The sequence below is a fragment of the Mytilus galloprovincialis genome, chromosome 2, assembly GCF_965363235.1.
Source record: "Mytilus galloprovincialis chromosome 2, xbMytGall1.hap1.1, whole genome shotgun sequence".
NCBI classification, from domain to species: Eukaryota; Metazoa; Mollusca; class Bivalvia; order Mytilida; family Mytilidae; genus Mytilus; species Mytilus galloprovincialis.
Genome location: NC_134839.1, coordinates 7,329,803 through 7,340,370, shown reverse-complemented (window position 1 = coordinate 7,340,370; position 10,568 = coordinate 7,329,803). Strand labels below are relative to the sequence as shown.

The following is a 10,568-nucleotide window of genomic DNA, read 5'->3' as shown; positions in this document are numbered from 1 at the left end:
AATTCTAGAAACAATTGCAACCGCAATGGATTAATCTTTAGTTTGTGTCCTCCAATTGGCTTACAATTGCAGATAAACTATAGAAACAATAACTAGCGCAGCCCTCCATCTGCATCTATCGCGTTAGACAGAGGACCAAAAGAGGGTTTCGTTATTATATCTCAGGGTAAAATGTAAAGTACAGACTTACCAATTAAGCTCCATTTGATGTTTGTTAATTATGTATGTAAAAAGCTAATTTGTACTCGTTGTCCGTGTAATTTTAATGATCAATGAGACTCTAACTCTGAGCCTGTGATGCAAATCATCAACAATGGACTCTCACCAACATTGTAGACTAGAATAAAATTAATGACAAAAATGAGATTTTTGTTCATCTTCTTTTGCTGATCAATTTTTATTTAAAGTTTTCTCTGTTTTCTATAGTTTTTGTCTAAAAATAAGGAAAAACAAGGTTACTCAATTGCCATGTATGACCAATCTCGCCTATTATAAAGAGTCTACCAAATATTTTAGCAAAATTTAACTTGTTTAAAGATCCTATATATATACATCATGGTTTTATTTTTTTTTGGTAATTTTAAGTTTAACAAAAATGGGTCTACAGAAAACGGATGCCTCACTTCCACTATCATTATCTTTATTCAGTGGACCGTGTAATTGGGGGTAAAATGTGGCATTGAAATGAGATTGATCATATTTTATTATCCTTAAACTCAATCATAGCCTTCCCTGTGTGATATGGGAACTTGAGGTGTAATGTCAGAGAGATCCATACACTTCAACACAAAAAGTAAAATCACAAAAATACTGAACTCCGAGAAAAATTCAAAACGGAAAGTCCCTAATCAAATGACAAAATCAAATGATAAAACACATCAAACGAATGGACAACAACTGTCATATTCCTGATTTGGTACAGGGATTTTCAAATGTAGAAAATGGTGATTTGAACCTGGTTTTAAAGAGCTAAACCTGTCACTTGTATGACAGTCGCATCAAGTTATTGTACAGAAACTACAAAAATACGTTTTGTTGGCCCTAATCCCTAAACTGTTGGTACCATAACCCCCATAATCAATCTCAACCTTCCTTTTGTGGTCTTCTGGTAAAACGTCAAACAGAAACATTTACTTAAACTAAAGTTAATGTCTGGAAACCAAATGTGTCTTTGGATAACTGCAATGCCGACGATGACCGTGAAGACGATATCATAGCATTGTTCAACCCAAAAAAAATGTTTGCAGTCATACAAAAAAAACAAAGTACTAGAAAGAACCCAGTCAGCTCCAAAATAATATTATACTATTTGCTAAATATGGCTGTTGCGCTATGCCGATACAGGCTCAGAAATATTCAGCAATGCCCACATTTGGAGAAAATTTAAATTCCCCCTTCTTTTCTATATACAAAAATATACTATTAGAAAAGAAAAAGAAATAATAATGATAATGTAGGACAAAACTAATTCCATATATACTAGTGAGTTTGGAAAGTCTTCACTTAAACCTAATGGAACCATTTCATTGCAAAAGAATATTCTAAAAAAAAAACAGGGAAAATTGTATTGCACCTTTAATGTTTGCCTTTCCATAGCTAGTTATCCATTATTCTAACAAACACTTGTTTAAACCTCTTCTTTTTTAAATTCTCAACATGTGGCAATAGCTAGTCATCAATAAAGTCGGTTGTTGCTTAAGTATTTCTTTGGTTTAAGCATTTGAGAAAATTATACTTTTATTAGTTACAACATGTTATAAAACATCTACTTCCTTTCAAATCACTTGATCTGAAAGTAACTGAGGTACATCATATTTAACATATTTCATTGTTTAACTTTTTGATAGTCATATCTCATACTGTAATCAGATACTGCTATAATTTAGTACTACGATGATTTTAGTGGTACAGATATAGACAACAAGTCATATGCTGCTACAACTCTATCTTTTCCCATCACGGAAGCTGCTTCATCATATAATATCTGTACAGTTTCTTGGTTCTGTAAAAAAAAATGTGATGACATTGTCTTGTTTAAACTAGCATAGATAATAAGGAAACTTATTTGTAATATATTTAAACATTTTTTTTTTTTACTTTTTGGAAACAAACTCATTGGCAATAATTCAAAATTCTCTTATTTTCATATCAATTAAGATGATGTAGTTTTATGTAATATAGCTTCTTTACCATACAATACAAACAAAAAATATGTCTTTTTTTCTTAACATGTGGACTTGTATATATACTGGTATCCAATCAATATTCCATAATCAGATTTTTATCTAATATGTAATATTCAAATTGGTGTTTTTATTACAAAATATAATATCCAATATTGATTATATGTGTCCAATTTCTAGTATCTTTGCCAGTTTCAAATGTAAATCATTTTAGAATTTTAATTTGTATCAGATATATATTGCCTCTTTAAGCTGTTATATGTAGAGAAACAAGATGATGTAAAGAACATGTGTCGGTCACCTAGATCTAAGAGCATCTTCATCGATAGTCCTTCTCCAAAATTGAAGACTGCAATATAATTCATGACTATGATCTGTTTCTTGCTAATTTTGTTTTGCTGATAATTGTTTTTTTTTTAAGTTTCACTCTATCGTCTATAGTTTCTGTCCAAAAAGTGAAAATATGTAGCCATCATCAGTTAAGAGCAAAACACTTCTATAAAACAATTCACAACTTCATCTATGCTAACCTATTTTCATTTTTGTTTTTTAGAAAAATAAAGTATATGGGGTATCCATCTATGTATTGCTTATCAAATTTGCTGTTTTGAGTTTCTACCAATTTAAATAATTTTTGAGATAATAGGCAACACATAAATTGGTAAAAACCATAAGTACAAGTCAAAAACTACTTTATAGAGTCGACTGAAGATCTTGATCATTTGAGGTATTTGTCTTACTGATTAGTTTTGCTTTTATATGTTTCTGTCTAACTATAAATTTTTCAGAATAATAGGTGTGAATGAATACTTATCGGTCGTATTTATCATTTAAGGGCCATAACTCCTATAAAAAGTCATGTGACAGTTTTGATGTAAATGAACATTAGGTAGATTTCCAAATTTTGATCATTTCTGCCTTATCAGATTTTCTTTATCCTAAGCAATTTAAGATTGTCTCTTAAGCATTATTTTTAAGATAATACTCAAAACTTGCATTTTACTCAATGTTCTATGTTTAGCCATGTCAGCAATTTTGTTACCAGGTAAGTTATTGGACACATTTCAAAAACTAAAAAAAATGAATTCATAGAAGATTTTTGTAAAAATTAACAGACAAGGACAATGATAATGATGGGCTACAACGCCAAGTGATAGAAAAGCTCACAAAGCCCTTTGAGTCAGGTGAGCCAAAAAGGAAGAAATGTACTCACCTCAGTATCTGTGCAATTGATAGGTTTATACCTCTGACTATAATGTGTCAACACCAGCTTCTTAACATTTAATCGTTGGGCAATATCTGCTGCCATATCTGATAAAACAAATTTGTTACATCCGTGTACTCATTTATATATTGTATAATGGAATATAATGACTATTAGTTTTTGAAGTCTTCTATGGTGGAGATGTCTACTTCAGTATCAGGATACTATAACAATTATGTAATTTGTCTAACAAAACATTTACTCTAAACAATAGAGACTGATTTGGGTTTGGTCAAATCTTGTTTTTCTTTACTTTATAAAAAAGTGTTTTAATTGATTTTTTCGTTTACAAAACTGAAGCATCTTCTTGATAACAATTTCTTTATTTATATTTCATAAACAACAAGTTAGCTTAATCTCCAAGCAGCTCTATTTAATAAAAATATACCTATATGACACACTATCCAGGTTCTTATGCTTGAGAAGAAAAAATAAACCCTCTCAAACAGGATATATGAATGGAAAGATATTCACTTTTCAGTAGCAAATATAAAGTGCATCTTTAGGAATAGTACATTTTAAACCTAATTTGTAAAAAAGACCAACAAACATAGACATAATAAATACAGGCTAGTAGTCCACAAGGTAGAAGTATATAATAAGATAATATTATGCCTCCATATCCAGACTAATTATTCTTATTCAAGTTGGTTATGCTTACAAAAGTCTGCATATGCAATTGAAACGAGATACACATGAATCCTTAATCTAGAGATATAATGTTTATATATCTGTCAAATTAATTTCATGTCAAAAGACCACTACATATTTAATTATAAATTCCATGAGGGCAAGTTTTTCATTTGTTTTAAGGATGTGCTTAGGTGAGGTTTTGGAATCTGTGTCAAATGTTCGGACTCCTTGGTGTTTTTCAATACAATACAATGTAAAATATTTTGCCCCATAACACCTACTTATTTTTTCATATAAGACTTAATAGCTCATGAAAGGTCATTTACCAAAATTTTAGAAGATTCTTGATTTTCTTTCTTTTGTTTTGAGACCCAATAATACCAATGCAAATATAAGGTAAAAGCGAGTCAGCCTTTTCCCGCCATATTTTAAATCTCAAATATCTCGAAAAGGAGGTCCATGACCTATCAATATATTTTGCTTATTTGATGCTCTACCAGCTTATAGTATCAATTTTAAATTCTTAATTTATTAATTTTCACCTAACCTCACCTAAGTACATCCTTAATAGTCTGAATCACACAAAAGAAAGTTGAAAATATTTGCTGATGTCAAAACTCTCTAAGATCACAGTAAAGAATTTAATTTCTATTCATTTTGAAAGTCAGTTCCATAATTATATAATTAAATTCATTAAAAGCAACAAAAAAATTTTTTTTTTATCTAATCTCAAAATAAAACATGACGCAGACAACAGTCAATAAAATTAAAGAATAATGTTACCACATTTCTAAGCATTATCTTGTAACTGTTTTCATGGATTATTAGTAATGAGACTGTGATATGATTGGCAATAAGTCAGCTATCTACCAAAAACCAGAGGACAAAGTAGTGAGTACCGGACAGTTTTCAGCCTTAAACAAGAGCAAATCCATACAGTACTCTAAAGTAGTAAGCTAAATAAGGTCACAGGGTAGCAAAATGTGGAGGCTTCGGTGGCCAAGTGGCCCAAGCAGTTCAGTTTTAATGATCACTAGCATGTCAAAGCTTGTAAGATCCAACTCTTATTGTTGTGACGTGCGTTTAGCTTTCAACTTGTATCTTATTTGACAAGGACCGTAATTTCTTACTACATATTGAATGTTTTCACAGATACTCAAGCTTCCTACATCAATAAACACTTGCTGTCATGACATAAAGAATCCATATATTTTAACTGTTAATCCTACAGTTTATTTCCGAATTACCTTCAAAAGGATATTGATAAATCTTACCTGGTGTTGAGTGACCATTTTGTATAGCAGTATCTTTACAACTATTTTGTAATGTTGCCTCATGTACTAAAATATCTGCATTTTGTCCAACTTTAAGAAGCTCCTCTGACCAGCAGGTATCACCACATATAATTACTTTTCTTCCTGGTCTAGGTGGTCCAACAACATCTCTTGGCGAAATCTTAACGAGAATTACATATATCTCAGCTTAAAGGTTCATGCATACATTTGACTTCAGTTAAAAGTTAGTCATAATTCTAGATGTAGGTTCATTCATTTCTTCGTTATTCATCAACTGTTCATGCAATATTTCTCTATTCTTCATTTATTTTGACCATAAGTATCTATTCTTTATATATCACCACACAGTAATTCTCTATTCTGAATTCATTTATTTTTCTCTATGTAATTCTTGCACGTTACTGAATAACTCATCACTTTTTGCCCATTATTATCTATTGTTTAAAACCCAGCCAGACCCTCATACAACATCAAATCAATTTTATTGAATATACCTCTTCTATGAAATACATGTAGTTTAAATTGTAAGTTCTACTTTTTCAGTGCAGATGCTATTATTTTACAGAAGAACCTTTAGTGCAAAAGTTAAGGTTCTACCTTTTTGTGGGTGTGTTTGGTACCATTTTTTCCATTGCTCACAATAATGGAATACCAAGTTTGCCCATAAGCAGTCTATTAATTGCTGCTGCAATTTTGGCCTTTGACCAAATGACCCCCAAACCAATAAACACTTTAAAAAGCTCTTTATATGAAAAAGTATAACAAATCAATAGTATGTACCAGTAATGTCAAAACGCATTGTTAATTAAAAGCACCTGGTGACTGTTCCAGTGAATCACTGACCTTCTTAATGAATTAAAAGTGATGCACTATTCATATAAAGTGTTGAAGGTTATCAGCTACCAGAAAGATATCTGTTATTCGTCGGAGGTTAAATTTTATTCGATCATTTAAATATCTGGTGGAAATTTCAAGTTACATCAAACTTCTTTCAACTGAATAGGTATGCTATGGTTAACAATTAACCAAATGTAATTGCTTGGTAAACATCGATAACATAACAAGAATTTGGCTTCGCTTGTGACTTCATTTAAAGCATTGTACATAGTAGCCATGCAGTCTGGTAGTTAAAGATAATGATTTGCCAAAAAATCAAGTTTTTTGAATGATAGAATTAACCAAACATTCCATTTCATTCAACTGATTTCTTAAACACAATGTTTAATTTATAATTGGTATTTTAATCATGCAATATGATTAAATTTTACTTTTGAAAAAAGAAGCTTTTTTAACATTGATAAAATATTTCAAAAAATATATGTACCATTTACCTTTTCTCCAGATGGTGCTGTGATTTTCTCCCCTGCTTTTATTTTAGAATATAATGGACCTGGAGGTACACCTTTAGCCTTTAATTTAGCTGCATCTAACCTGTCATAATTATACAGTTTCAGTATAATATGGTATATTTTCTCAGACATCTGAGCTTTTTCTTTTTACTATATTGATTAAAATCTACAGTAATACTAAGTACATCTAGACTATTGAGATAAAACTAATAAATTATTGCAGATTATAAAATGAAAATATATAATTTATCACTAATTTGTGTATTTTCTTTTGATTCTTTGTAAGATGATTTTTCAAATCATGCTACTTGCCGGAAACAGAAGTTATCGATATTATCTAAAGGATGTTAGTAAGTGTCTTTTTTTTTTCTTAGTTGAGAGAAAGAAAATGTTTGACGTCATGAAAATAAAATAGTGATGTTGCCTATGAAAACAGCAATAAACAGATAATCACTGGTCTTTCCAACTGTAGGCATTTTCGGCTAAATCTCAACTAATGGTCATTAGATGATATTGTAGCTGATAAATACCCTCGTGTTTAAAATGCCTTCTACAAAGTATAATTATACGTAGAAATTATACCAAACTGTATTAATTAAATGCTGATTTGAAGGTTTGCAGAATGAAATAATTGTTTTTGTATAAATTTCCTGATCTCATTAACACATTCGGTTATCATTTGAACCTAAATATTTTTGTTATTCAATAGGGAGTATGGTGTTTATTGAATATATCTGTAAGTCTATATAAAGTTTATTCACATATTTTCTTGCCCTGTACAATTTAAAGGTTAGCATATCGAGTAGACACTGAGATGAGTAAAACCTTTTTAACTGATTTTTGTTCTTATGTTGACCAGTTACACCACTGTCCAAGGTAAGGACTGAGTGTCCAAAATGTTTAACCCCGACATATTTGTATGTTGCTGTCAAAAGTTTTGATCCAGTCCTTCGTGTTTGTTGCTCTGTTTCTTATTTGTTTTTGGTGCATGACTTTGTACATAAATTATGCCATCATTTTCTTGTTTGAATTGTTTTACATTTTTATTTCAGGCCCTTTTGAAGCTGACTATGCTTTGTTCATCGTTGAAGGCCATATTATGACCTATAATTGTTAATCTCTATGTCATTTAGTCTCTTGTGAAGAGTTTTCACATTGGCAATCAAACTACATCTTGTTCTTTATACTTGGTCTATTGTTGTAGACCATGTGTTAACCTCTCTAGTACTGATTTAGAGTTTGATATATTCAAAAGACAGCTAACTATTAAGGACCATATGTTGATCTCTCATGAGTAGATATTTCACATTTTACATTATAAGATGTGGTCAAAAGAAAATACAATAGATTAGAACCATTTCAATATGTACATGCACAAGTTCACATCTTACAAATTCTAATTTTCATTTTGACAGATATTTTTCTTTCAAAAATAATTCAAAGATGCATTGATGGATAGTGTATAAATGCCATACTTTCCAGCTATTGGTTTCTCTTGTATTACAAATGCAAACGATGGAATTCTATGTTTCAACCAAACTGCCTTTACTCCAATTTTATTGTCATCATATCTAAATAAATAGTCAAACCAGAATAAATATATAATGAGGTGGCTATATTTCTTGACGTACGAGAAAATAAATACAAAATTTAAACTAGATACTCTGAAACTTATTCAGCATAAGTTTCAAATGAGTTTGACTAAAATGAATACAGCAGTTTCAAAGGAGAAAACTTTAAAGTTAGCAAACACAATAAACAAATTATGAAAAATGTCTTAAAAAGGCAATAACTCCTAAAGAGGTCAGTCGACAGTTTTTATTATATATAAACCTATTGTAGGTCTTACTTTATTGAACATATTTGCTGCTTACCGTTTATCTTTATCAGTAATAATATTCAGGACAATTACTGAAAAATGCAAAATTTCATTAAAATCTTCAATTTAGAGGCCATTATATAAAAAAAAAAAAAAAAAAACAGGTACTTGATTTTGCTGATAATTTCAAGGCAAAAGACCTTGACCTACTTTAACTTCCTGTCTGATTTGATCTTAATGCTTTAGTTTTTGAGATATAAACCATAAACTTCATTTTATCCTTCGTTCTATTTTTAGCCATGTCGGCCATTTTTTTGGGGGAAACAGAACATAAACACAAGCTTTATTCTAGATAACATAAAAATTATTCAGCCTAAATTTTAATTAAATTTGGTTAGGTATTTTCAGGAGTAGTTTTTTTTTATAATTATGAAACATAATATCAAAATTGTGTTAAATTGTCCTTAAAGGGCAATAACTCTTTAAGAGGTCATTTATCAATTTTGGCCATGTGAAAGTTATTCATAGATCTCACTTTGCTTTTTGCTGTTAATGTTTTTATCGTTATCTGTAATCACTAGTAATATATTCAACAGAATAATCAAAAACTGCAAAATTTCCTTAAAATTACCAGTTTAGTGGCAGCACCCCAACAATGGGAAGATGTCAGTGCTGGTACAACTTTACCTAATGCACATTTTTATTGCAAGTCAGAATTGGTTGGAATTTATTCAGGGGTTTCCGTTGGAAAGTGAGCTAAAACCCAAGTTAATTCAAGAATGACTGGATCCTAAATGGTTTTTTTTTCAATCTAAATTTCTTATTCTTACTCCTACAAAAAAACCCACTAAAACCTTTGTAAGCAGACATAAAGTAATTAAACAAGATATCATTTGTGTTTGAAACAAATCAATAAATTATCTCCCTCGCAAGTTTCATGGCGTCGTGGTCACTTGATTTTTGCAAAGATTGTTGTGTAAAAATGTTGATATTTTTTTGAGCTTGGCAAATAAAATTTTTGAAAATCAAAACATTCCAATTTATTCAAGCAGGATTAACTTTAGTGAAACAGGACTCAAAAGAACTTTCATAATATTGATGAAAATTGACTAAAATCATTTAATGAATTTAGTCATTAGATATAAACTAATATGACTTTAGAAATAAATAAACTGATTATCACAATGTTTAACGTTACTTTTCTTATTTACTTGCAATAGTAGACAACTTACAGTTCCCAAACTTTGTCTCTGTCACATTCTATAAGTAAACCTGGTCTTTCATTTGGATGTAAGACATCATCACATGACAGGTTGACATCCCATGTCTAAAAGTAAGAATTTAAATCTAATTCACTCACATCAGGGGTTGAAGTCATATAACTTTACTCAGTGCTCGGAGCACAAAAATCATGCTCGAAACAAGAAATCCAACATTTCGATGGGTTAATTTTGGAGTACGAGTACAAAAAACTGACTTTAAAGTTTTATGACTTCAAGGCCTGGCCTTTTCGTTATAATACTTTACTCAGTATTAGGCGTACAGAATTTGTGCTCAAAACACCTAATCCATTATATGAATGGTTCATTTCCTAGTTTGAGAAGGATATCTGTACTGGAAAGTTTTATGACCATTGTTTTAATGTAAATAAAAATTATATCACTTATTTAATGAGTATAGGTTCTTTTATTTATGTAAGATTTACAATATTCATGTTTAAACGTGATATTTCATATATTTATACTTGCCATGTTTGTTTTTATATTATTTTGAATAAACAAAGACCTTCACTTGGAACATATGCATTAACAGAAATGGAAATGAGCTACTTTTTTTTTTACTTTAGCTTTGAAAAATACCAGCAAATAATTTGGTTTCATAACCACCCCTCCCAAACATTATTTTAAAGAGTAAGTATGTACAATGTAGCACAGTAGGCAAATCTTTTTTTCTCATATTTAGATGTTTTATCTATAAACTAGTAAAGTATTTTATTTACAACTCTATATTTAACTGACACACATT

At 30.1% G+C, this 10,568-nt stretch overlaps 1 protein-coding gene across 2 annotated transcripts in view; it reads right to left on the bottom strand.

Annotated features, from left to right (window-relative positions):
* Nucleotides 1-1,719: 1,719 nt before the first annotated feature.
* The window catches only part of LOC143062780 (zinc phosphodiesterase ELAC protein 1-like), a 28,071-nt gene continuing 19,222 nt past the window's right edge, over nt 1,720-10,568 (bottom strand). For both annotated transcript variants that reach the window (XM_076234561.1, XM_076234562.1), the window contains exons 5-10: nt 9,776-9,870; nt 8,200-8,295; nt 6,707-6,806; nt 5,355-5,535; nt 3,397-3,494; nt 1,720-2,002 (exon numbers count right to left, since the gene is read on the bottom strand). In XM_076234561.1, the coding sequence (XP_076090676.1) occupies nt 1,889-2,002; nt 3,397-3,494; nt 5,355-5,535; nt 6,707-6,806; nt 8,200-8,295; nt 9,776-9,870 (684 nt within the window). In that variant the 3' untranslated portion in view covers nt 1,720-1,888. The remainder of the gene's footprint in view (nt 2,003-3,396; nt 3,495-5,354; nt 5,536-6,706; nt 6,807-8,199; nt 8,296-9,775; nt 9,871-10,568) is intronic.